Here is a 27506-nt window from a genome sequence, read left to right on the forward strand (position 1 = left end):
ACAAACAGAAATACATTTGAACAAAATACTGCCAAAGAAAAATTCCACCTATAAGAATCCCTAAAGGTTGTGGTGAAAGATTTATTATAACATGTTTTTCTCTATATCTTACAGCGAAAAAAGTGTCAAACCACTATCCTTTTCTTCGTTTGCGCTCTGACCAAACTCAACTTACCCAAATATTGATAGGGACTGACTTTGTGCACTCGTCCAGTTCCATTATAAAGGTCGACAGTCAACTGATCTAACGTCAGCTTTTCCTGCAGAAAATGGCCGAGATAATGCTGTAATAAATATCTGCAGGCCCTTTTCTTTATGAAGTCTGACCAAGGAAAGAACCAAGGCATCACTGCTATCAATTCCGTCTTGTTCTATTTGTTATAATGGGATATTTTGCCGTGTAAATCGCCACAGAATATATTTTTCGCTTGTCCGCCATTTTGTCCCCATCACTTTGTTGTTGTTTTGGAAATGACATCAGATTCTCCATTCAGCCCTTTTCGATAGATAAACTGCTGATTTTACAATTTTTGGCGAATGATGGAAAACGTTTCCATAAATTTTTCCATTTTGCTGGAACATGACACAAAAATAATATTTTTACCTCATCACATTTTGTCAGGATCAATCAGTTACGGGTCATCCTTACGGAGCACTGACAAAGAGTTTAATTTTAGTAGCGATCGACTGTTCTAGAAAGAAATCATCCACTATAAAAGTAGTTTCTCGCTGAGCGTTGTTCAAACAGTTCACAAACTTCTCAGAAGAATCAAGATTTGTAAGAAGAGGAAACTACAACAAAACTCAAGAAGACTCAAGAAGACATGGCACTTGGTGTCAGACTCCCACCGATTCAGCCATACAGGTGAGTTTTGAAAGAGATATTTTCTCATTTCTATTTACTAATATTAATTAAAATATAGAAAATATAAGTTCCTGTTAAGGTTAAAATCACGCATCAGAAGACAATGTTGATAACTTTACCTTTATTACGTTTCAATCAAAAACGCATATATTGTGAAAATCTTGTTACACATTTCATGTTTTTAGTGTTTTCATCTTGATTTATCTCAGCTTATTTTTACTGAGAAAGTGTTCGTTAGCACATCGCTTTATAAAGTTCCATTTCAGTTGATTTTTATAAAAGATTGCACGGTGTCTCGTTTCAATTATTCACTTTAGAATCTAGGCCTAACGTTACTTTTTATTATTTTTGTTATTTTTTCGTACGCTTTCAGAAAGAATATTTGAAGCTAGCCAAGTTTCGAACTAGAACTAATTTCCTTCCCTTTCATTTTGCTTTCAGCTACCGCAGTTTCTACGATCAAGTTGCCCCGGTCTGTGGTTTTTTCAACGATCTGTGGAGAGAGATCGCTTTAGCGCATGAGCAAGAAGCAGGCAGACAACATGGTCCAATCAAGATTGCCGCCTTGCGATTGAATCAGTACAGGCCTGAAGAAATCTCTGTTACTGTTGATAGCGAAAACATAACCTTACATGGCCAGCATCGAACAGAGGACGAAAATGGCTTTGAAAGCAGCGAGTTCAAGAAAGTCATCAAACTTCCCCAGGGAGTCGATCCCACTTCTGTGACGCCACGTTTTAGCCGAGATGGCAGTGCGCTGTTACTCCAAGGGATCAGGCGAGTTGAACGGAGAGCGACATGTGATCGACATCATACAAAATATGCAACTCAGCTGGATCTCAGAGGATTCAAACCCGAAGAGATCAAGATCCAACGTCGTGGACAAGAGCTGACGATCACTGGAATTCGAAGATCAGAGGAAGGCGGTTTCCTTCGTAATTACAGTCGTCGCGTCAAGATACCCGATGACGCGGATCTTAACTCAGTGACGTCACACTTGTCAAAAGAAGGCTTGTTGACAATTAAAGTGTCACGTGATCCAGCTTTTTTACAAAGCGAGAGAAGCATTGATGTCACCACGGAGGTTGATGAGCCCCAACCTGAAGACGAGGCAGGACAGGCACGCTCGGAAAATGGCGGGGAAGAAGACGACTACTAGAAAGAGACTAAATGTTTAAGTCTACATTTTATTTCGTTATAAACAGCTAGGGAGTAGAAACCAGGGCACAGATGTTCAAAGACCGATTAACTTTGATTCGAGTTTAATATATTTTCATAAATATTTAAAGATTTTCAACATTTTTGGTCCATAATGTAATTTACACTTTAACAAGACTTTCAGTTTTACTGTTTCCTTAAAACAGTTACCCTTTAAAGAACATTTTTAACGAGCGAGACAAGAGGCTGGGTTAGCATCTAATCGGGGATTACTGTTAATCGGCTTTTGAACCACCTGGCCGAGGATCACAATATTTTATGATTTCAGATATTACTGATCAACAGATTCAAGAAATTGTGCAGTGAATGCAAACGCAATATGTGATTTAAGTAATTAATTTTAGCAAGAAAAATGGTCCCATAACGTGAAGGAGTTTGTTTTTTATAGCTGATCGTATTTAACAGGTTTCTTTAGTTAATGAAATACGTAGGAACTGAAGATTAGTGCATGCATCTGTTAAATATTTAATGATACGGTTAGCTGTCTCTTTAATATAGGTTATTTTCTACGACTATTTAGTAAGGTTTAAGACCATCAACTGAATTATAAAAACCATACAAAATTAAACTTTTTTGATTACAAAAACTAGTTTAGCTGAGCTCATTTGTGAATTTTTACAATAAGGTATTGTAATTTTGATGATGTCGACATGAATTATTGCAATAAACTTTTAAAAATCCCGAGCAATCCTTTGTTGTGTTTAATTTGTTACCTTTTGACAAAAAAAGAAAACCCATTTTGGGGATCAGTTCACGCCTGTTGTTTTGCAACACAAAAGAATAGACAGGGCAATTAGAAGGCGAGATCATCGGAACAAACCAACTTATTGTTCAAATACAGATCTTTGCTTGGACAAGGATATCTTATTATGATCGAAATGATAGTTTTCATTGAACTTCCATATTTAATTTCTTTTAATCATATGTCGAAGGGATCGACAATGTATATAAATTTCAAAAATAATCGCACATGCTTTTCAAAAGGGTGACTGAAGTCTTTGATCTAACTTCTGCAAATATGCTACGAAAGCAATCACCCGCACTATTTTCCCGTGTAAGGAAATTTACTTGGACCTAATTAGCTGAGCAACAGAGTGTACAAGTTTGGAATAAAGAAGCGAACATTTATTCACAATCACAAATATTTAGGTTCTTATAAACTGTCAGATGAAAGGCACATAGGCAAATAAAACAAACGTAATATAACAATATTAATAACATTTAACACAACAAAGACAGGCCATAGGAAATGAAAAGTAACTATTGCATATATTCAAATAAATTACCCACGTCACGAGTAATTTACTCGGCGGGTACATCAAAAGTACACTAGTTTGTGTTCGCCTTCAAATCACTGAACATTGGATTTTGCACTTTCATGGCTGAGAAAATAGAACCATGGTTTTGGGTTATTGCTTGGCTTATCACAATATTTGGTGTGTCTGGAAATGCTGGCGTTATTTACCTGATAGCTACAAAACAGCATCTTCAAAGAAAGACCAACTGGTTTATTCTTTCGCTGGCCACAGCTGACCTTTTAGTAAGTTTGACTTACATCCCGCTTTTTCACACGTGCTGGAATATGGATTCTTTTACCACTAACGACTGGTTGGTTACCAGGCAGGCGATACAGTGGTTATTTCTCTACTCGTCGGTAACTAACCTTTTTATTATGACCATAGATCGTTATATCTCTCTCACGTCGCCACTCAAGCACAAGAGGGCCATGACACCGACCCGTATCGCGCGCTGGGTTTTTACGGCTTGGGTAATACCGATGATAACTCGCGTGTTCATATTCACGCCGATATACCTGCACAACAAAGGGACGGCTCTGAAATATCTTGTCCCGATATTTATGTTCACCTTCGAGGTTGCTCCTAGCGTTTTGCTTCCTTTCTTTGCATTTCACATAGTTTATATTGTCAGGAAAAACCGGTGCGCCAAACGAAGAAGAATTAAAGATTCGACTTTCGAACTCAAATCTCCATCAATAAGAGTCCATTTTCGGAACGATAGGCGGAAAAATTACAATGTTAGCGTCGTGGTGAGCGAGGTGGCATTGTTTATTATTTGTTATTCAGTCGATGTGTATACCAGCGTTTGTGACATTTTCGGGTTTTCCTCGATTTCCGGGGTCGTGTGGTCCGTCCAACATATCTTACTGGTTACAAACTCGGCGCTTAACACGATAGCTTATGCCTTATTCAAGAGAGATATCAAGCAAGCTATTTTGGCTTCATGGCGTACACCATTTAACAACCAAGTTTCCCCTTCGACTGCGAACTGAACGTTACTATTTATGGCAAGTATTAATAACTCGACCAGAAGAAACTCAACGACGTTTATTTCAACTAAAGTCAACCTTCTCTAGCCAGTTAAACTTTGTCTACTGTGGCCAGACCGAGTGTTAAGAAGGCCGTTTATAGCCACAAATATATTTCTACTTGTAATGCCCACTACAGGCGATACAGCAGCTTTTGATTGTCTTAAGCACGGTGCTTACTATAATACGGGAAAATCAGATCTTAGGAAGGGTTATTTGAATCGAAAATGAAAATAGGGGAAAACCAAGCATTTTTAAGAGAAAATCAAGCGACCGGAAACTCTAAAAATTTAAGCTTTAATTTAAAATACATAACAGTGAATGGCATTTTCCTTCCATTGATGTTCCATTATCTCTGTAAAATGTGTGGTTACCCCCACTTTTCGTTTTGGATTCCACCGTCATAAACAGAGTAAGTAGGCTTTGACCCCCATTTTCGTCGCCATCTTCAGATGTGCGGAACGTATGTACAGTAACGGAAGAAGTCACAATACTGAAACGGCCCCAGTTAGAGACGTCGTATGAAAATCCCCTCCTCAGTGCTTTCTTGTTCACTGCATTAAAAGGAATAGACGATACAAACCCAATAATTTGAGAGCTACTAGTTAAAGAACTGAAAACGACTGGAGGAGGTTTTATACTCACTAATCAATCAAGCTAAAATAAGCGGGACCATTAATTATAGAGATTTAGAATCGCCTTTACGGCAAAAGGCAAACGCAAGATTCTCGTTTATGTTTTCAAAAACGATAATTAATACATAGATGAGATTAGTGCAAAAAAATTCTAGCCTTAACTAATAAGCTACTGGATCATTTTTTTCTGAGAGAGTGAAAACAGGGAGCGGTAAATAATGTAGGGTAAACATGGTCACGTGGTCACTTCTGTCGATCCGCGAAACGTGAACTCTTGAAAGGATATTCAGAGTGAAAAACTTATCAAAATAAAAACTTTTTTTGAAAAACGCATCATCACGTATTTATGCACAGCAAAGATTGATGGAAACTTAATTTTTGAAGCTGAACATTTGAAAACAACAAATCAGTGTGGGCTCGGCCCAAATTCCTCTGAAAAAAATCGCACACGTTGAGAAAAATTTTAAAATTCAATTCCGCTGAAGTGTACTCCTTGAGAGTGGATAAAAAAAACTGCCACCACAGTGTGGCAAAAAGACGGATCGAAACGCACCAATCACTTTTTACAGTTTTCACAGCCAAAAATATCACGGCTTACTGACAAACGACCAATAACATCTCCACTGTGTTGACCAATCAGGTTACCAACCAGAGACGTATATACCACCTACTGACGTTCCACAATTCACTTGACTCTGAAGATGACTTCCGCTCAGGTTGTCGAAACGTCAGTCAAAGTCACCTCAAACAGAGGAAAAACAGAAGAAACATTGTTGAAACAATTGCTACCTGCAACTAGTAAATTCATAAAATGCCACCATAAAAGTGTTTCCCCAAGGTTGTCTAGAGCCAAAATAATAGCCACAAATTCTGCAAACATAGTTATATAATTATCATTCAGCTGATTCGGAATCGCCATTTACAGTATAATGACGTAGTCATTTACAGTATAATGACGTAGTAAGGAAAACTATTTGTTGTTTACATGTATTCGTGCAAAACTGAAATTATTGGTAAATTTGGAAAGTTACTTAGCAATCGTTTAGCTCATGACATGTTGAGTGCTGTTCAACTTTTTACGTTTACGCACGCGGCTAATAAATCGTTTCTTATTCTATTTACGTACGTAAAGCCAGCTAAATTCACGTCTGTACGCTGCTGATTTTACAATTTTTGGCGAATGATGGAAAATCTTTCCAAAAATTTCTCGATTTTGCTGGAACATGACACAAAAATATTGTTTTTGCCTCATCACATTTTGTTAGGATCAATCAGTTACCAGTCATCCTTACGGAGCGCTGACAAAGGGTTTAATTTTAGTAGAGATCGACTGTTCTAGAAAGAAATCGTCCACTATATAAGTAGTTTCTGGCTGAACAATGTTCAAACAGTTCACAAACTTCTCAGAAGAATCAAGATTTGCAAGAAGAGGAAACTACAACAAAACTCAAGAAGACTCAAGAAGACATGGCATTTGGTGTCAGATTCCCAACCTATCAGCCATACAGGTGAGTTTCAAAGAGTTATTTTCTCATTTCTATTTACTAATATTAATTAAAATATTGGAAATATCAGTTCCTCTGTACAGTTAAAATCGCCCATCGGAAGACAATATTAGTAACTTTGCCTTAACCTTTGATAGGTTTCAATGAAAATCGTATATATCGTGGAAATCTTGTTACAACTTTCATGTTTTTATTGTTTTCATCTCGATTTATCTCAGCTTAATTATTTTTACTGAGAAAGTGTTCGTTAGCAAATCGCGTTATAAAGTTCCAATTCAGTTGATTTTTATAAAAGATCGCAGGGTGTCTCGTTTCAGTTATTCACTTTAGAATCTAGGCTTAAAGTTACTTGAATACGTGTAGCTATTTTTTCGTACGCTTTCAGAAAGAATATTTGCAGCTAGCCAAGTTTCGAACTAGAACTACTGATTTCCTTCGCTTTCATTTTGCTTTCTGGTACCGCAGTTACTACGATCAAGTTGCCCCGGTCTGTCGCTTTATCCACGATCTGTCAGGAGAGACATCGCCTTAGTGCATGAGCAAGAAGCAGAATCAAGAATTAAAATATAAAAGGACAAAATATATAATTAATTAAGAGAAACAATATTACATCATTTCTTTATGGACATAATGATGGATAAAACTACTGAGAGTACGGATGGTGTGGAGGTGCCGTGTAGTAAAACAGTGCAGACTCCTTAAATTTGATAGCGAAAACATAACCTTGCATGGCCAGCATCGATCAGAGGACAAAAATGGGTTTGAAAGCAGCGAGTTCAAGAAAGTCATCAAACTTCCTCAGGGAGTCGATCCGACTTCTGTGACGTCACGTGTTAGCGCAGATGGCGGTGCGCCGTTTCTCGAAGGGATCAAGCGAGGTGATCGATATCATAGAAAATATGCAGTTCAGTTGGATCTCAGTGGATTCAAACCCGAAGACGTCAAGATCCAACGTCGTGGACAAGAGCTGATACGGTTGGCCGTCTCTTTACTATAGGTTATTTTCTACGACTATTGAGTAAAGCTTAAGGCCATCAATTATAAAAAACATACAAAATTAAACTGAATTGATTACAAATTTAGCTTAGCTGAGCTTTGTGAATTTTTACAGTAAGGAATTGTAACTTTTATTCAATGATGACATGAATTATTGTAATAAACTTTAAAAATCCAGAGCAATCCTTGTTGTACTTAATTTGTCACCTTTTGACAAAAAAGAAAACGTATAATTTTGGGGGATGAGGTCACGCCTGTTATTTCGAATCACAAAAGAATAGAAAGGACAATTAGAAGCCGAGATCATCGGAACAAACCAACTTATTGTGCAAATACAGATCTTTGTTCGGACAATGTTATCTTAATTTGATCGAAATGATAGGTTTTATTGAACTGCCACATTTAACCAGAGCGTTCAACTTTCAAATAAAGAAGCGCACATTTATTCAAAATCACAACCATTTCCTCTTGTGAACTGGCTGTCAGATGAAATTACGGTAATATGGAGGTATTTTTGCGCAGTTTATGACTATACAGGAGAAGCGGATCTTAGCAAACGGCGATTTGAATTGAAAATAAAAAGGGAAGAAAACCAAGCATTTTTCAGAGAAAATCAAGCGACCGGACACTCTAAAACTTTAAGCTTTAAATACATCACACAGTGAATGGCATTTTCCTTCCATTGAAGTTCAATTATCTCTGAAAATGTATGGTTACCCCCCACTTTTCGCTTTGGATTCCACCGGCATAAACAGAGTAAGTGGGCACAGCCTCTTGGACCATCTCCAGATGCGCGGAACGTATACGCAGTAACAGAAGGAGTCACCATTCTGAAACGGCCTACGTTAGAGACGTCGTATAAAAATCCGCTCCACAGTGTTTTCTTATTAACAGCATTGAAAAGGACAGACAATACCAACCACTAATTAATTTTAGAACCACTAGTTTCAGAACCATAAAATGACTGGAGAAGGTTTTATGATACTCAGATCAAATCAATCAAGATAAAGGACCATTATAATAGAGAGATTTACGCCTGGTTCAGACGCCGTACTTAACATGAGCCGAGTCGAATTCAACGAATTACGTTCGTGTGAAATACGGCGTCTGAATCAATTCAGAACAGCCGATCGGCTCAGTCGTTTTTCCCGCCTGGATTAGCCTGGAATAACGACTGTGGACTGGCTGTGATTCAGACTCCGTAGCCGTAACCGCCATGGGCCAAATCAAATGCAGAAATTATTATAAATCTACAATGTTCTTTAGTCATAATATGCTTCAGTGTATTAATTTCAACTGAATTCATTTCGGCGTCTGAATCAGTTCAGCCGGGATTAATAATTTGGATCGGTCTAAATTCGAATTCGATTCGGCTCATTTGAAGTACGGCGTCTGAACCGGGCCTTAGAATCGCGTTTACGGGAAACGTGAGACTCGCATTTATGTTTTCAAAGAAAAAAATATATGGATACATAGATGAGAATAGTGCAAAATAATTCTGGCCTTTGATCCTAACGAAAAGCTTCTAATTTTTTCTCAGAAACTGAAAACTGCAGAGCGGCAAGTGTAATGTAACAACACCACGTGGTCCATGATTTCAACCGTTTGCCGTTAACGTAATTCCAAAAGTCTCTAACATCTTTAAACCCCGTTCAAGCTTAAACGTTCTATGCGGCATTAACTTTTTATTCCGTTTCATTCAATCCACGAAACGTAAACTCTTGAAAACATATTTAGAGTGAAAAACTTATCAAAATAAAAAACTTTTGAAACACGCATCGTCACGTATATATGAACAGCAATGATTGAAGGAAACAAATCCGTGTGGACTCGGCCCAAAGAACGCTGAAAAAAAAATCGCACACATTGAAAAAATTTCACTAATCAATTCCACTGAAGTGTACTCTTTGAGAGCAGATAAAAAAAAAACTGCCACCACAGTGTTGCAACTAAGACGGATCGAAACGCACCAATCACTTTTTACAGTCTTCACAACCAATAACATCACGGCTTACTGACAAACGACCAATAACATCTCGACTTCGTTGACCAATCAGGTTAACAACCAGAGACGTATATACCACCTACTGACGTTCCACAATTCACTTCACTCGACTCTGGTTGGTTGTCGAAACGTCAGTCAAAGTCACCTCAAACAGTCCTTCCCAGGACTTCACTTACCCGGATGATCATAATTTACTTATCTGAAAAATTAAGAGACATTGTTGAAACAATTGCTGCCTGCGCCTAGTAAATTCATAAAATGCCACCATAAAAGTATTTCCCCACGGTTGGCTAGAGCCAAGGTTGCCGGTCTAGGGCCAAAATAATAGCCACAAATTCTGCAAACATATTAATTATTATTTCCATAATTACCATTCAGCTGATTTGGAATCGCCATTTACAGTATAATGACGTAGTAAGGAAACCTATTTGTTGTTTATTCCTGCAAAACTGAAATTATTGGTAAATTGGGAAAGTTATCCAACATTTGTTTAGCCCATGACACGTTAGACGAAAGAGAAATAAATTTGAACAAAATAATGCCCTCTGAACTAACTCAACTTACCCAAACATCGATGGGGACTTTGTCCACTCGTCCAGTTCCATTGTAAAGGTCGACAGTCAACTGATCTAACGTCACTCAGCTTTTCCTCTGCAGAAAATAGCTAAGATGATGCTGTAATAAATACCTGCAGGCCTTTTTCTTTATGGAGTCCGACAAAGGGAAGAACCAATGCATTCCTGCTATCAATTCCGTCTTGTTCTATGTAATGTAATGGGATATTTTGGCGTGGATCTCGCCACAGAACATATTCTTCGCATGTCCGCCATTTTGTCCCCATCACTTTGTTCTTGTTTTGGAAATGACATCAGATTCTCCCTTCAGCCCTTTCACGATAGATAAAACTGCTGATTTTACATTTTTTAGCGAATGATGCTGTAATAAATATCTGCAGGCTCTCAGTTTCTTTATGAAGTCCGCCCAAGAAAAGAACCAAGGCATCACTGCTATCAATTCCGTCTTGTTCTATTTGTTATTTAACAATTAGATTATGAGCTAGATTATGAGCTCGAGATTTCTATCGCGTGGGCGCAGCGAATAATCTAATTGTTTTAGTATAAATCTACTAGTCGTTCAAAACTAAACAAGTAAATTATCTATATCCTCATCCCAGACACTTCGAAAACGCGACGAAGCAGCCGCCATTTTGTTAAAAACCGCTACTCACTATCTATCACACAATAGATAGCGAGTAGCGTAGCCAATCAGAGAACGGCATTCGTGATAGAACACTAGTAGATTTATACTAAAATGGAATATTTTGGAGTGTAAATCGCCTCAGAACATATTCTTCGCATGTCCGCCAATTTGTCGCCATCACTTTAGTTGTTGTTATTTTGGAAATGACGTCAGAGTCTCCCATCATCTCTTTCGCGTTAGATAAAACTTCTGATTTTACAATTTTGGGCGAATGATGGAAAACTTTTCCAAAAATTTCTTCGATACTATTTTTGCTTCACAACATTTTGTCAGCATGAATCAGTTACCAGTTATCCTTACGGAGCGCTGACAAAGGGTTTAATTTTAGTAGCGATCGACTGTTCTAGAAAGATATCGTCTACTATAAAAGTAGTTTCACGCTGAGCGTTGTTCAAACAGTTCAAAAAAACTTCTCAGAAGAATCAAGATTTGTAAGAAGAGGAAACTACAACAAAACTCAAGAAGACTCAAGAAGACATGGCACTTGGCGTCAGACTCCCACCGATTCAGCCATACAGGTGAGTTTTGAAAGAGATATTTCCTCATTTCTATTTACTAATATTAATTAAAATATGGGAAATATAAGTTTATGTTATGGTTAAAATCACGCATCAGAAGACAATGTTGGTAACTTTGCCTTTATTAGGTTTCAATCGAAAACGTATATATTGTGAAAATCTTGTTATAGCTGAACTTCATGTTTTTAGTGTTTTCATCTCGATTTATCTCAGCTTATTTTTACTGGGAAAGTGCTCGTTAGCATATCGCTTTATAAAGTTCCATTTCAGTTGGTTTTCATTTATCAAAGATTGTACAGTGTCTCGTTTCAGTTATTCACTTTAGAATCTAGGCCTAACGTTACTTGAAGACATGTAGCTATTTTTTCGTACGCTTTCAGAAAGAATATTTTCAGCTAGCCAAGTTTCGAACTAGATCTAATTTCCTTCCCTTTCATTTTGCTTTCAGCTACCACAGTTTCTACGATCAAGTTGCCCCGGTCTGTGGTTTTATTAACGATCTGTGGAGAGAGATCGCTTTAGCGCATGAGCAAGAAGCAGGCAGACAACATGGTCCAATCAAGATTGCTGCCTTGCGATTGAATCATTACAGGCCTGAAGAAGTCTCTGTTGATGTTGATAGCGAAAACATAACCTTACATGGCCAGCATCGAACAGAGGACGAAAATGGCTTTGAAAGCAGCGAGTTCAAGAAAGTCATCAAACTTCCCCAGGGAGTCGATCCGACTTCTGTGACGTCACGTTTTAGCCGAGATGGCGGTGCGATGTTACTCCAAGGGATCAAGCGAGTCAAACGGAAAGCGACATGTGATCGACATCATACACAATATGCAACTCAGCTGGGCCTCATAGGATTCAAACCCGAAGAGATCAAGATCCAACGTCGTGGACAAGAGCTGACGATCACTGGAATTCGAAGATCAGAGGAAGGCGGTTTCCTTCGTAATTACAGTCGTCGCTTTAAGATACCTGATGACGCGGATCTTAACTCAGTGAAGTCACACTTGTCAAAAGAAGGCTTGTTAACAATACAAGTGTCACGTGACCCAGCTTTTTTACAAAGCGAGAGAAGCATTGATATCGCCACGGAGATTGATGAGCCCCAACCTGAAGACGAGGCAGGACAGGCACGCTCGAAAAATGACGGGGAAGAAGACGACTACTAGAAAGAGACTAAATGTTTAAGTCTACATTTTATTTCGTTATAAACAACTAGGAGTAGAAACCAGGGCACAGTTGTTTAAAGACCGATTAACTTTGATTCGAGTTTAACATTTTTTCATAAATATTTAAAGATTTTCATAAACATTTTTGGTCCTTAATGCTGAATTTACACTTTAATAAGACTTTCAGTTTTACTGTTTGCTTAAAACAGTTACCCTTTAAAAACAAATTTTAACGAGCCAGACGAAAAGCTGGGGCATAGGTTATTTTCTACGACTATTGAGTAAGGCTCAATGCCATAAATCATAAAAACCATACAAAATTAAACTGAATTGATTACAAAAAGTAGTTTAGCTGAGCTTTGTGAATTTTTACATTAAGGAATTGTAAGGAACTTTGATGATGATGATGATGATGATGACATGAATTATTGTAATAAACTTTAAAAATCCAGAGCAGTCCTTGTTGTACTTAATTTGTTACCTTTTGACAAAAAAGAAAACGTATAACTTTGGGGATTGAGGTCAAGCCTGTTATTTTGCAACACAAAAGAATAGACAGGACAATTAGAAGGCGAGATCATCGGAACAAACCAACTTATTGTTCAAATACAGATCTTTCTCTGTTCAAGGATATCTTATTTTGATCGAAATTATAGTTTCATTGAACTCCCATATTTAATTTCTTTTAATCGTATGTCGAAGGGATCGATAATGTTATAAATTTCAAAAATAATCGCACGTGTTTTTTAAAAGGATGACTGAAGTCATCATTTAAAAAATTTCTCAAGGGGCTTATCGACTCACAACTGAAACAACTTGTCTATTTACTCTTTGATCTAACTTCTGCAAATATGCTACGAAAGCAATCACCCGCACTATTTTCTCTGAGCAACAGAGAGTACAACTTTGAAATAAAGAAGCGAACATTTATTCATAATCACAACCATTTCCTCTTGTGAACTCTCAGATGAAAGGACTGCCCAAAGACCCCTGAAAAAAATCGCACACATTGAGGAAAATTTTAAAAATCAATTCCACTGAAGTGTACTTTTTCAGAGAGGATGAAAAAAAAACTGCCACGACAGTGTTGTCAGCCACATTTATCTGAAAAATTAAGAAATATTGTTAAAAACAATTGCTGCCATCGCCTAGTAAATTCATAAAATGCCACCATTAAAATGTTTCCCCTGCGTCAAAAAAAAAAAAAAGAAAAAAGAGTGCTAGGGTCTGTTTGCAGAATTTTAAGCCCTGAGAAGTATTTTTAAAATCCGTTTTCTATCCGCAATTCGCGGTAGTTTTTCCTACAAATTAGACCAGCTTGTTCCTTCATCTTGTAAAGTTTGCAACGTTTTGCTTTCAAAGTTAACAAAAATCGGATTTCTGTTAATGTGGGCGACCTGCATCGTTTGCAACGTCGAACATGGTTGGTTAAGACGACAAAAGGACGAACAACAGAATAATGCTCCGGTCTCCAAAAACAGTGTATGCAGCTTCAGGTTATCAGGGTCCAGTGAAAATAGAGCTTTTGAAGGGTGCAGGTCTATTGTGCAAATGAACATTCTGCACGGGCCCCAAATGTTATCTCGAGTGTAGCCTCTGGCGAGATGCTAAGCGAAGGCAAAAGTTGGGCGAACGGTCATCCCATACAAATTGATACCATTTTAGAACCCAGATCCTCTCAACTTTTGCACACGCGCAGACGTTGTTCAGCCCTGTCGGGCGAACGAGCAATGAAGCCGCGAGGGGAATAGGCCATTTTCATGATGACGTCAATTGACCACAACTACCAGAATTCATTTCGGTTTCCTTTTCAAATTCAAATTTTGTAATCCCAGTGGAGAGCAAAGAACAATAGCTCTAATTAGCATGAGAAAACAAACAACTGAAGGTGTCTGGTAGTTGTAGTCAAATGACGCCATCATGAAAATGTCCTAGTGGAAAAAGGCGATCGAGTCTTGAGAACGAACGCCTGGAAGAAGAAAGGGGCCGTGAGGGACTGGGAAAAGGAAAGATTGCTGGGAAAACTATTTGCCAGATCGAGTGAAAGCCACTATTCAGTTTAGATAAATCAAATATTTCTTTTTATTTTATGCTAAGAGTATGAAATGACAAACGATTACAAGTTAATTTGATATCTCTCTCACCAAGGAGCATTCCATGGCAAAACCATTGCCATGCACCGCATTAAGTTATTATAAATTGAAATCTTTATGTTCGTTTTCCAATCGTGGTGACGTCAGCGAACCCTAAGCACGTGTCGCTATCTTGCACGTGCAGCTTGTGGCCTCTTTGATCGGGAAAACTAACAGAAGTCTTCAAGTTGTTGAGCCTGGTTCCCAGTCCTCATAGCGCTTATCGAGCGAGTCTAGCGTCACCGTCGGAGGCTTGGGGCTGGTGACGTCACGTTCGACCGGTCGCCAAGGAAAACTGGGCACGAGACTGCAAGTTATTGGTACAAAGAATTTTCTAGAAACTAAACTCTTCTAAATCAAAATGCATTTTTCAAGATTCATTTACTTCAGGAATCATAACATTATAATCACCATATGATTTTCAATAGAAAGCTCAACCTAAAAACAGTGAAATATTTCGCAAACACTTAATTTTCTCTCTATCTTTTTACATATTTATTTCTCGTAACAGTGGAAAGCCCAGCTGTTCTGTTCTCCGTTCTTGACTTTTCATCACTTAACAGTACCAAAGTAAAATTCTGACACAGCTTTCAAACAAAAGAAAACAACAGTACTTATTGAAAAATACAGTTCAGTAGCTTTTTGCGATTGGTTCCACTTAAGAATTTTATCCGCATGCTCTAAAGTCAGTACCACCTTGTCCAGTATCATAAGCAGTACCAAAGGAAAGTACTGCTTATTAGCTTTCACTTGAATGGTCACACTTGAGGATTTCATCCACAGACTCAAACGTTAGAACCACCTTGCAGAGCACAGTAAACGTACCACAAGAAACTACTGCTCAGTAGCTTCCATTTGAATGGCCACACTTTGGGATTTTATCAACAGACTCAAAAGTTAGAACCAGGTTGCAGAGCATAGTAAATAGCACCACAGGAAAGTACTGCTCAGTGGCTTTCATTTGAATGGTCACACTAGGGTTTTTTATCCACAGACTCAAAAGTTAGAACAACCTTCCACAGCATAATAAACAGCACCACAGGAAAGTACTGCTCAGTAGCTTTCATTTGAATGGTCACACTAGGAATTTCATCCACAAACTCAAAAGTTAGAACTGCCTTAAACCAAAGAACAGAACCAAAGCAAAATACATTTCAGTAGCTTTAATCTGAATGATCACCATTAGGGATTTCATCCTCAGACTAAAACATGAGAACAAACGACACAGCCCTTATCGTTTCACCTTGTAAAACATGGCACTTATTTTACTATAGCCCAAGATAATAAGTCGTAAAACTATACCAAAAACAGAGAAAGTGGAGTAATAGAACCGTATAAATAGCTATACATTTACTGATTTCCACCACATCTGCCCTGATAGAAGGAACACCATGCGTGATGTGTTGCAAGTCCAACCTCACAGCAGTTGATGATACAAAACAGGCACTTGGATTGCTTATTTTCTTTAAAATGTCTTCTGTTCAAGGGAACCCTGTGTTTTAATCCGATAACAATCAAAATACCAGGGTTCCCTGTGCATCACCCAATCTTCTGCATTCCTGCTGTTCTTGATCATCGAGTGTAATAGACGCGGTAATATAATGTCTTTGACCTAAACAATGAGTACGAATTATCAAACTTGAGTAGATACACGCCACGGCCTGGGTACATATGACTGCCGACAATCACTTCCTCATTACAAGGCCTACGAACGACAGGCAGTATCTCATCTGTTCTTGGCTTTGGAGGACCAGACTCGCTCTCTGATGACTTTTCTTCCTCTGCGAATTCTTCGTCGTCAGATTCATTCACTGCGACTGTGATGTTCTTGGTATGAGGTTGAGACCACTCAAAACAGACACCAAAACCCAGGTCATAGAATTCTGTGGCAAATTCCCAAAATAGGCATGTCCCTGGACCGAGGAGAGAAGGAAAGGAGGGACGTTACCATACAGTACCACTCAAAAGTAAGCTGAGAGCCTTGACTCAAAGCAATAAGATATTCTTCTTTATTTACATGTAGCATTTTGCTCGAAAACTAAACCAACCCAATTTTGCTGCTCACTGTTACAAGTACAGAAGCTGAGGCCCTTTTACAAGTTGCAAGTCTATAAATCTTTGTAGAACTTGAATACAGTTAACAATACCACGGGACCCGCAAATAGCATTTGCTAATCTAGGCGGGTAGTGTAGAATTATGATTTATCTACCTAATTACACAGCGATTTCATATAAATCTGAATAAAATACAAAGTCATAACAAAAAGTGCTCTACTTACCCCCTTCATGTGTGGGTACACGAACTGTCATCGTCTCACCACGACCAACAACTAAGACAGAACTGGCATCAGACTTGACATGCTGAATGAACTCTTGGACCTTTGGACGTGTCCATAATGAAGCCGGTGCTATTCTAGGTGTACCGTTAACTGCCATTGTCTTGGGCTGAATAATGAGAAAAAGTAAAAACATTAAACTAATCAGTCTTCCACAAATCTTCCACATGTTTCAAATACCCTGCTTTTGCAATATTTAACCCTTCCACTCCCATTATCTGAATGTTAATTCTCCTAACGTAAACTGACTGCCATACATTTTGTTTTAAAGTTAGTTCACAGAATCTGGTGTAACACCATTTCAAACAAATCACCTAGTTGATGATTTTCCTTATTCTCATCACCTGTCTGGTTGACAATGTATTGATAATGTAAAGAGAAACTACATATGAATCACTTGAAGAAATTCATCAGGCTAGATAAGTGAACAGTCGATTTAAATGTTCTTACAACATAGCCAGTCTTATATTAATGTCTTATTAATGCTGACAGTTTCAATGACTGTCAGCCATCTTTATCAAAACTTGAAAAGCATGAAAAAAGATGTTGTGTCACTATTTACCAAGACCCCTATACAGGAGACATTAACCATCATAAGACAACACTTAGATCAAGATCAAGATCTAAAGAAAAGAACAAACCTAGAGGTTGAGGATATAATGGATCTCACAGAATTTATTGCCACCACCACATACTTCAGTTTCCGAGGACAATTATTCAAACAGAAGTTCGGCACAGCCATGGGCAGCCCAGTAACCCCGATCCTGGCTAACTTTTTTATGGAATGGCTTGAACAACAGGCCATCGCCACTGCTCCCATAGACTGTAAACCTAAGCTATGGAAACTATATGTGGATGACATCCTAGAAATCATTAAGAGGGGAAAGGTGGAGGCTCTGACAGATCATCTTAATGGAATTGACAAAACAAACAGCATCAAATTCACGCACGAACCAGAGAAAAATGCCCAGATCCCATTTCTGGACACCCTTATTACCAGGAGGGAGGACGGATCCATCAAACTACTGGTTTACAGGAAAGCCACACACACAGACCAGTACCTCAGGGCTCACAGTTAGCGACCAGCTGGTCGCATATGCGACTAGATTTTTTATTTTGCGCCTAAAAAATTTTATGTGATCGCACTCACGCGCCTAAAAACGCCCAAGCTCAGTGCGCCTGAATTGGGGCCACTTTGTTTCCTCACCTGACAATTCTTGTGTACTCTGCCTGGTTAACATGAAACAGAAGCTTGAAATAATAAATTCAAATGTGGATGTAACGCAATTAGGTTCCACATAAGCAAGTTACACCGTTTTTCTTACATCAGTGTGTGTTTTATTTGTTGTTTACTTCAAGTCCATTTCTTGTCCGTGTTTCATCCCACCCCAGACTTTACCCCAGACTCTTCTTGGTTATGTAACCGCACCTCTGACACGTACGTACGAGTGAAGGCAACCTTCTGAAACACGTGCTTCTCGCGCAATTTGGTTTGCTTTGCCGATTAACAAGTCAAGAATTTTTAAACAATCTGGTTTGAGACTTTTTTTCTTCAAGGTACGAACAAGAGTTACAGTTAAGTCAATGCGCTGTCAACAATCTAATTTATTCTCTTTTTTAAAATGTTCATTTACAAAAAGAAAATTTATTCTCAAACAGCTGGCCGCTGCCTTCCAACACATTTGGCCCAACTCCAGCAGTTGTGAAGTGGTTAAACAGTGAAAAGAGATCAAGGCGAGCTAACCTTGCCTACAGAAAGTAGCCAAATGAATTACTTTCAGTCAGGTGATGCGTGAGACTTGAAGGATTTCGTCTGATCGAGAGGATTCAATGACGTTATTCCTTACCTTCGTTTTGTCTTATTATCTTGTTGAATGTACCATAACATGTAATATTCAAAAAAATGTAACAGTTTTATTGCTATCTCAAACGTACAGTAAGAGACTGAAAGAAACAAACACACGATTGAAATAAAAGATTACCATGCTGATTAACGATTGGCAAGCGAAAATAAGAAAAAGAAATTAACAACGTGTCAGTGTCGTCATGATACCATTATCAACGATCACTAATAAAATGTCTGAAGCTTCTGATTTTTCTTTTTGGTGCTACCAGTATGTTAAGTTGTGCTCCTAAAATTTTTAGCTGTGCGCCTAAAATTTCGGAAATGCGCCTAGAAATTTACACCTGGTAGCACGGGTGCTCCCAAAGCCAAAAATAAACTTTGAGCCCTGTACCTGTCCTTTCAATCGCATCATCCACTTCAGCACAAACTTGCTGTCATACGGACGTTATTGGAAAGAAGCGACAGCATTGTCACGGAGGAAGAAGACCGTAAACAAGAGGAAGAACACATAAGAACGGCCCTCCATACATGTGGTTACCAGGATTGGGCGATAAAGAAGGTCAAAGAGCAAATGAACAGCAAGAAAGCTATTAGAAAAGATAAATCCAAGAATGATAAAGCACAAGAAAAATCAAGAGCAGTGGTGACTGTCCCATATGTCCGTTCATTCACAGAGAAAATACAACGCATATTCACCAAACACAGGGTAGCCACAGTGATTAAACCTCAAACCACCCTCAGACAGGTTTTAGTTCACCCGAAGGACAAAGTGGAGATACACAAAAAGGCTGGAGTGGTGTACAAAATTCCATGCAGCCAATGCAAAAAGGTATATATCGGTGAAACAGGGAGACAGCTGGGAACCAGGATCACAGAACACAGAAAGGAAGCAGAAAAGATCTCTAACAGAAATTTCACAAGAACCACCCGCAGAGCTTCTACCAATGAACGCCATAAAACAGCCATAACAGGCCACGTCTGTCAGAACAATCATATTATGAATTGGGAAGCAAGTGAAATAGTTGAGCAGGACGGCGACAAGTTTAAGCGATGGATTAAAGAAAGCATATGTATTAGATCGAACACTCCTACTATGAACAGGGACGAGGGAGCCTATCAGCTTTCTCCCATATGGACACAAGTGATCTCCACCCCCAAACCAGGGGGGAGCGGGCGTCTACAGAGTGACTTTGCGCATTTATCGCAATAATCAACACCTTCAAAAGCCTATTTAAGGCTTCTGACACTTTTCATGCTTTTCAAGTTTTGATAAAGATGGCTGACAGTCATCGAAACTGTCAGCATTAATAAGACATTTAAATCGACATATGAATCACTCCTGGGAGTGAAAGGGTTGAGGCATGCACATTTTCCACCCTCAATTTTATTTATGTTTTTTTTGGTGGAGGGGAGGGGAGGGGAGGAGAGGACTTTCATTTTACATTGGTATACCTGTTGTCCGGGATTTTGATGTTGGTGTTGCTGTTGATGTAAATGTCCTTCTTCTTGTTGCTGTTGCAAAAGTTGTTGTTGTTGTTGTTGTTTCATTATTTCCTCTTGTTTTCTCCTGGAGAGAGATGAAACATAACTTTAATAAACTATCAAATAATTACTTGTCATTGACGTCTCGATTAACCAAAAAGAAAAGCATGAAGAATTTCTTTTAACCCTTCTTTACTCAGAGTTTCATGCTGATGAATAAAATTCTAAGGGTACCATTTCAAGTGAAAATTACTGAGTACACCTGTAGCACTTCATATACATGTGATTAAGTAGTGCCATGTGTTATGCTGTGCAAAGTGGTTCAAACATTTGAGTCCGTGGACATGAAGTCCTAAGGTGTGACCACTCAAATGAAAGCTACTGAGTAGTACTTTCCTGTGGAGCTGTTTTTTATGCTGTACAAGGTAGTTCCAACTTTTGAGTCTGAGGATGAAATTCTGAAGTGTTACCACTCAAATGAAAGCTATTGAGCTGTGCTTTCCTGTGGTGCTGTTTATTAAGCTGTACAAAGAGGTTCTACATGTAACTTTTGACTGTGTGGATGAAATCCTAATGTGTGCCCATTCAAATGAAAGCTTCTGTGCAGTACTTTCCTGTGTATTATGATTACATTACAAGGTTGTTTACTATTTGAATCCTCAAGTGTGACCATTCAAATGAAAGCTGTTGTTTTATTCATTTTTTCAGACATTTCTCACCCATCTCCATTTTCTATCAACAATAAATAATTATTAATTAAACAGTCCCTTAATTTGAACAACAGTGAAATGCCACCAAACACTTGATTCATTTACCTTTCCTCCTCTTCAGCTTTTCTCCTCATTTCCTCTGCCAACTCTCTCTGTCTCTCACGTTCCGCTGCCTCCTCCGCTTCTCTACGTAACCTTTCTTCTTCCTCTCTTCTAAGCCTCTCCTTCTCTTCTTTCTCCTTCTGCTGTGCTTCCATCCAGGGACCTAGCTCAGGTGAGCATGTCCCCAGCAAGGAACAGAACTTCTTCATGGCATCTTGGGGCTGCATGGTTCCTAGACTCTCCCAAGCTCTCCTAATTCAACAGTGGTCACCAAACAGGAGTTAACATCATCATCATCATCATTTTATTAAACAGCATGTTTAAATGAGAATGATGCATTATTCAGTAAGCGACACAGGCATACTCAAAAAAAATCCGAGTGCTCCCATCAGGAGTCGAACCTAAGACCTTCCGATTACTAGTTCAGATGCTCTACCACTGAGCTACAGGAGACTTGTGGGAGCTAAGGCCATTAACGTAAGTTCATGACATGTTTAAATATATTTAAAGCATGTTTATGCTAAATTAATACAATTGAAAGGTTGAGAGCATTAACTGACCCAAATGTCTTTTCAGATTACTTTTCATTGCTTTAGCTCAGATTCACGGGAGTTTTTGCGTGTGGCCTCCAATGTTTTATCCGCTGCTTTGTCCTTTGTTTTGTGATGAAAACGGAAATCTTGCCCATAAACAGAATCAACAAATGCCTTTCATTCAACTGATTTATTCTTGTTTTCCAAAGTACCATGGTCCTACCAATAGCGCAAGTCCACTTCTCACTATATTAGCTACATCAACGCAAAACTCCTTGATTCACTCTGACGAAGAACTGACACTTGAAATGTTAACAAATGAATCTCTTTACGGTGCCCACATTACATTATCAGCTATGTTAATAAAACCAAACATTCTTGTCTACTCCGCCACCAATGCATCACCTCATTAATAATGATTAAATATTTATCACACTGGTAAGATTTTGCACAACTCACCTCAAAGCACACTTGACTTTTTATTAATATTATTTACTTTTAATCAAGAAAATTAACGATAATAAAACAGCATGACGTTTCGACAACTTCATGTCGTCATTGTCAAATGAGTAAAATGGAAATGACGGAAAGGCATATTTATAGGTATTGAAAGTGAGAAAATAAATTAGCATCAAAGCATTCAGGCAAAGAGTTTCGCGCGAATGGAATCTGCTTGCGTGTTCAGTTTCGGTCTTTTGTTCTGCTGTGGATCAAGAAACGCCATGCTGTTTTATTATCGTTAATTTTCTTGACTAAATGTTTCCCTAAATCGTTTTTGATTATTTACTTATCGTTAAAATATTTCTTTAAAATCCGCAACATAATCTCAAAGTAAAATGTATAAATGTTACCTTCTGTCATTACCAATGACATCAAAATAACCCACATCTGGGTATTTCTCTGGATCATAAGGTCCACTAGATACTTGCTTCCAATATGCTGTCAATTGCACTTTATCATCGTATGTTAACCTTATTATTTGTTTTTCTGAAAATAAAAGACAGTTCAAAATCAAAACTTGGCAATGTGCTCACTGCAGATACACCTATGTTTAGAGCCTCAGGAATTGGGTTACTCAGCTTCATGTATATTAATACAGGGAGGTGGGAGACCTTTAGGGGTTTGAAATAAGCAATAATAATTAATTAAAATTGTGGACTTTTGGGGATTAGACACTTTCTACTAGATTTTTGGGGGGTTGGTAGAAAGATGTTGGTACAAACTTTCCTTACAATTCACAAAAAGCACTTCTTCGAGTTCTTAAAGGACACCTCCACTCTCGAAACATATTAACGTTAAATTGTTAAAAATACAATCTACTTTGAAATTTTGTTGGAAAACATGGAAATAACATTTCAGTGTCGGACAAAGCATAATTTGATTATCGCCTATTTTCATTTTCAAATTTCCCGGGTGCCGCCATCTTGGATTTCATGACGTAATACGGTTGCTCAATTGTTTCACACAAAAGAACTTCTGCTGAATAACAATAGTGGCAACCATTACACGTCATAAAATTCAAAATGTCTGCACCCAGGAAATTTAAAAGCGAAAGTAGTCGATAATCATATCTAATCTTTAACACACTTGAATGCCATTTCTACGTTTTAGACTAAAATTTAGAATTTAGACACTATTTCCAACACTTCACCATCAATTTGTTGTCAGAGTGGAGGTTCCCTTTAATCTTATTTCAAGCAATATTGCATGAATTTCATTTACAAGTTTTAACTATATCTACATAACAAGGATGCTTCCTGTTCTTCCTGTAACTGCAAGAACCAGGGATGTAGCTAAGAAAGACCTCAGCAGGATCATTAACCCTTTAAGCCCTAACAGTGATCAGCATCAAATTTCTCCTTAAAATATCAATGCTTATTCAACCCTGAGGTCATGAGAATTAAGGATATAATCATCCAAGGTGAATGTTCTTGATTTCTAAAAACTTCTTCCCAGTACTTTTATAAGAAAAGTATGGGGACAAGATAGGAGAATTTGTTCTTTAATATTAGGGGTTAAAGGGTTAATAAACCCAGCCAGCTCTTTTGGACTGTGTACCTTTAGAGTTAGCCTCAATTATTTGTGTTCTCTATAAACTTCAGCCAGTGATAAGGTCTCTTTCAGACAGTAAAATTTGCCGGGAGACGGCTCTAAGCGACATCCTTGAAGAACCACCCCTTCCCCTCCAAAATACTGGCAAGGCAATTCAAATGAAAGTTACAGGGTAAAAATTCTATGTAAAGCCCATGACACACTAGGCAATTTTATTTGCTGATTGTAGTGAATTTGATCACCAGTGAAAATCACAAGCGATTTTTCACCACCGATTGATGCATACACAATCGTCAATTTTTCTTTCGCAGATCACGGTAATGTGGCACCTCAACTTTGTTCCCAGGCTCTATCAAAGGGCATTTTGAAAAGTCATGGGATAAAATTGGCCTACTTGATTGGTTGACTTTACTGGCGATTCACAGCAATAAGCGTAGAAAATCGCAGGAATGGGTAAACTAGGCGAATGCCAGCGAATTTAATTGCTACGACCCAGCCGACTTCCACGCAGAGTTCCCTGTATCGTCGCGGGTGTCATACACCATCCACACTTCAACAACAGCATCAGAGATGCAGCACTTGTGAACTATCTGTCTGCGCCCCTCACTTCTTTGGAAGGAGAGTACCCCGGTTGTGGTTTCGTGTTGTGCGGCGATTTCAACCGCCTAAATACTCGCCGTTTGACCACCCAATTCAAGCTGACGCAACTAGTAGATAAGCCCACAAGGGGTGACCAAATCTTGGACTTAGTGCTTACTAACCTCCCACAGCTCTGACTCAAACGCTGTGCAAACCTTTTTCCCCTTTGGCATGTCTGACCACAATGTTGTCTTAGTGAGACCCAAAGCGAGACCCAAGGGCAACGGTTGCAGTATGAGAACCACGGCAAGGCGAGACACATGACCAAGTAGGAAGTTGGAACTCGGACGCTATCTTTCGTCGATTGACTGGTCCCCAGTTAATGGAGATGACTGCAAGGCTAGGTTAAGCATGTTCGTTGACATAATCCAGATTGGTATGGATCACATTATGCCGATTAAGCACTTCAAGACACATGTTAATGATGCACCATGGATCACCGCAGAGTTTAAAAACCTTATCAAGTTGCGTCAGCAAGCGTTCAACAAGGGAGATAAGGACGCCTTCAGCTGCTAGTGCAACATCGTCAACCGCGAGCAGAAATCTCTTCGCAGCAAGTACTTTGCCAGCAAAGTTGACCATCTCAAGTCCACCAAGCCCTCTCAGTGGTGGAATGCTGTCAAACAGGTCGCAGGAATGGTCCCCTGCTCCAGATCAGCGTCTTTTCTTTCCAGCTTACATTTGGATGGCGATTTGAGCGAACTTGAAATAGCCAACAAAATTAACTCAGCCTTTCTTGCTCCAATGGAAAACTTTCAGCCATTAATGCCAATCGCAGCCCACGAGGATGACCCCTATGTGTTGTCTGTATCCAAGTCTGTGGTCTTGGCTGCTTTAAGGTAATTAACCCAGCGTAAAGCAGCCGGACCTGACTGTGTTCCTAATTGGCTACTGCGAGAGTATGCAGAGGTTCTTGTTGAACCCGTTACGGCTATACTCAACTCCAGCTATAAAGAGCAAAAGCTGCCCTCACCGTGGAAGCTAGCTGACGCTGTACCGCTACCCAAACAGAAGCCTGTTGAAGACCTGAGTAAGCATCCGCGCCCCATTCCCCTGACCCCCACCATCTCGAAACTCGCGGAAGACTTTGTTGTAGCCACTCATGTTGGTCCCACGGTACTCAAGAAGATCGACTATGATCAGTATGGCAGCATCCCTGATCTCAATGTTTCACCACTGGTCACAGGCTACAGACGGGACAGGGGCAGCCGTCAGGGTCATGCTATTTGACTATCGAAAGGCAATTGATCTCATTGATCATACGGTCCTCGTTGCCAAGATCAATGGTCTTGACATGCAACGCAGCATCAAAACCTGGGTGACCGATTTCCTGATAAACCGGCACAGGGAACCAAACTCGGACCATGGCTCTTTCTGCCTCATGATAAACGATCTCAAAGTTGACGCCCTAACGTGGAAGTACGCGTTGTAACTGCGGTGGACACCTGGTCCCAATCCCAGCCTGTGCAACTCAACGCTGACAAGTGCAAAGAGTTAATAATAATATTGACTTTAAGGAAAATCCTCATAACTTTTCTCCATTTGTAGTGGATAGCAAAGCCCTTCCCGTCATTGACTGCGCCAAAATCCTAGGTGTTACCATATCTAGTGACCTCAAATGGAACAATCACGTCGTAGATTGCATTAAGAAGGCAAACAAGTGGATATATTTCATTGTTCTCCTGAAAAGGGCTCGTGTACCTTGTAATGACATTGTTAATTTCTATTGTACAACAATCAGATCTGTTCTAGAATATTGCGCTCCCCTCTTCCATCACGCGCTTCCCGCTTATCTCAGTGAGGATATGGAGAGAATACAGAAAAGAGTTCTTTCCATAATTCTCCCAGATATGTCATATCAGGACTGCTTGGACAGACTAGGCCTGCTAAGACTAAAAGAGAGACGCAATGAACTATGTAAACGACTCTTTGATTCAATCGCCAACAACTCGGGGCATAAACTACACAACTTACTGCCTCCAAGAAATGAACAAAGCTACTGCCTGTGACAACAGAGAACATATAACCTACCACGCTCGCGCACAGACCGCTTTAGACAGTCCTTTGCGTATGCAATGTCAAAAGATGCCTTGCAACAAACAACGCGTAGTATATAGCTAGTAACTATACATATTTTAATTCCATTAGATACTTATATTTTTATATCATGTACATATGATTGTAAGTAGTTTTAACATTTACCTATTTATATATTTCTCTGTAAAATACGCAATTCAGTCTAATGACTGCGATGTATTTGTGAATAAACAGTCTATTCTACTCTATTCTATTCTATTCTATTCAGCTAATGCATGTTTCTTTCTAATACTTTAAAAAATTCATAATACAATTGCGAGGTTTCGAGTCCTTACCTGAAGAGAGTTGTTAAAACACAGCTGAGGCTATAGTCAAATGAGAAATCGCACATCTGTGCCACTTCTACATAAAACTAATATGTTTGTTGTTCAAAACACAGGATATTTATCCATTTGACTTTGCAAAGTCTTTGTATATTTTAGCCTTAAATTAACGCACAACACGTACAATCACACGCGAACCAAGGCGAAGTTCAAAGTTTAATTTAGCTATAACATCGCAGAGAACTTGATAAGCTAAAAAAGAATTTATGTGAAAAATCAAATCGTCATAGACATCACACCTTATTATGTTTAACTAAACGGCTTTAAAAGTAAATGTTCAGTAACAAAATTATTCTAAATCTACACGGAACTATTAGAAGTTCTAAGCTTAAGCTAAGAAAGCATTCAGACCGTTTCAACGACAGCTTACCTTTATGATAATATTGCAAGCACAATTTGTAATATTCTGACAAAGAATACCCATAACTGTAAGGTTCTTCTTTAGTTTCTTTTTCTGGAGTTCCGTTGACCTCAATGGATGTGTTTTGGTCTTCGGTAATTGTTAAATTGTGAGAATTCTCGGAAATTTCAGTACTGCGTTCGACGTCCGCCATATTGCCACGAGTACTAAGCCAAAACACAGAACTGCGCATGCACATAACACGCGCAAAAGCGGAACCGGAAATGTGGTACATAAGAGCAATAAGAATTTTCCTTGACAGTTTTTTGACAATTTTAATTTTTTAGTGTGAGATTAAAAGGCTGAATAATTTTCCCCGACGATTTTTCCTTGTTAAGTATATTTGCCCATGTAAACGGC

General features: G+C 38.8%; 4 protein-coding genes across 6 annotated transcripts; 3 read left to right on the forward strand and 1 right to left on the reverse strand.

Moving 5' to 3' along the window:
• The first annotated feature begins 706 nt into the window (after nucleotides 1–706).
• On the forward strand, nucleotides 707–12950 carry LOC146478233 (heat shock protein beta-1-like). 3 transcript variants are annotated; one of them, XR_014865083.1, is made up of 3 exons: nucleotides 707–865; nucleotides 1307–2581; nucleotides 12755–12950. XR_014865083.1 is itself a non-coding variant. In XM_085111770.1 (2 exons), exons 1-2 carry the CDS (start codon nucleotides 825–827, stop codon nucleotides 2022–2024), a joined length of 759 nt encoding a protein of 252 aa, XP_084967896.1. In that variant the 5' UTR covers nucleotides 707–824; the 3' UTR covers nucleotides 2025–2767. The 3 variants fall into 3 exon arrangements, 1 of the variants encoding a protein (XP_084967896.1); XR_014865084.1 differs by lacking the exon at nucleotides 12755–12950 and adding an exon at nucleotides 7547–7791; XM_085111770.1 differs by lacking the exon at nucleotides 12755–12950 and having other exon boundaries at nucleotides 1307–2767.
• On the forward strand, nucleotides 3462–4477 carry LOC146478234 (uncharacterized). Its single transcript, XM_085111685.1, has one exon. The coding sequence runs from the start codon at nucleotides 3462–3464 to the stop codon at nucleotides 4371–4373; it is 912 nt and encodes a 303-aa protein (XP_084967811.1). The 3' UTR covers nucleotides 4374–4477.
• Nucleotides 11171–12950, forward strand: LOC146478235 (uncharacterized). The gene is made up of 2 exons (XM_085111771.1): nucleotides 11171–11328; nucleotides 11777–12950. Exons 1-2 carry the CDS (start codon nucleotides 11288–11290, stop codon nucleotides 12492–12494), a joined length of 759 nt encoding a protein of 252 aa, XP_084967897.1. The 5' UTR covers nucleotides 11171–11287; the 3' UTR covers nucleotides 12495–12950.
• Nucleotides 12951–14552: 1602 nt separating this feature from the next.
• On the reverse strand, nucleotides 14553–27332 carry LOC146478236 (Golgi resident protein GCP60-like). The gene is made up of 6 exons (XM_085111772.1): nucleotides 27117–27332; nucleotides 22487–22622; nucleotides 21106–21354; nucleotides 20261–20375; nucleotides 16906–17071; nucleotides 14553–16539 (listed from the first exon to the last, which is right to left on the reverse strand). Exons 1-6 carry the CDS (start codon nucleotides 27298–27300, stop codon nucleotides 16199–16201), a joined length of 1191 nt encoding a protein of 396 aa, XP_084967898.1. The 5' UTR covers nucleotides 27301–27332; the 3' UTR covers nucleotides 14553–16198.
• Between the last annotated feature and the right edge of the window lie 174 nt (nucleotides 27333–27506).

This window comes from Pavona decussata, unplaced genomic scaffold (genome assembly GCF_977016875.1).
Source record: "Pavona decussata unplaced genomic scaffold, jaPavDecu1.1 SCAFFOLD_64, whole genome shotgun sequence".
Lineage (NCBI taxonomy): Eukaryota > Metazoa > Cnidaria > Anthozoa > Scleractinia > Agariciidae > Pavona > Pavona decussata.

Excerpts from the sequence above, each read along its gene's own strand:
- LOC146478233 (XM_085111770.1), top strand. The coding sequence starts at position 825 with ATGGCACTTGGTGTCAGACTCCCACCGATTCAGCCATACAG. Across the intron at positions 866-1,306 it reads CCACCGATTCAGCCATACAG|CTACCGCAGTTTCTACGATC; the intron begins GTGAGTTTTGAA and ends TTTTGCTTTCAG.
- LOC146478235 (XM_085111771.1), top strand. The coding sequence starts at position 11,288 with ATGGCACTTGGCGTCAGACTCCCACCGATTCAGCCATACAG. Across the intron at positions 11,329-11,776 it reads CCACCGATTCAGCCATACAG|CTACCACAGTTTCTACGATC; the intron begins GTGAGTTTTGAA and ends TTTTGCTTTCAG.
- LOC146478236 (XM_085111772.1), bottom strand. The coding sequence starts at position 27,300 with ATGGCGGACGTCGAACGCAGTACTGAAATTTCCGAGAATTCTCACAAT. Across the intron at positions 22,623-27,116 it reads CTTGCAATATTATCATAAAG|AAAAACAAATAATAAGGTTA; the intron begins GTAAGCTGTCGT and ends TTTTATTTTCAG. Across the intron at positions 20,376-21,105 it reads AAAGCTGAAGAGGAGGAAAG|GAGAAAACAAGAGGAAATAA; the intron begins GTAAATGAATCA and ends ATCTCTCTCCAG.
- LOC146478234 (XM_085111685.1), top strand. The coding sequence starts at position 3,462 with ATGGCTGAGAAAATAGAACCATGGTTTTGGGTTATTGCTTGGCTTATC.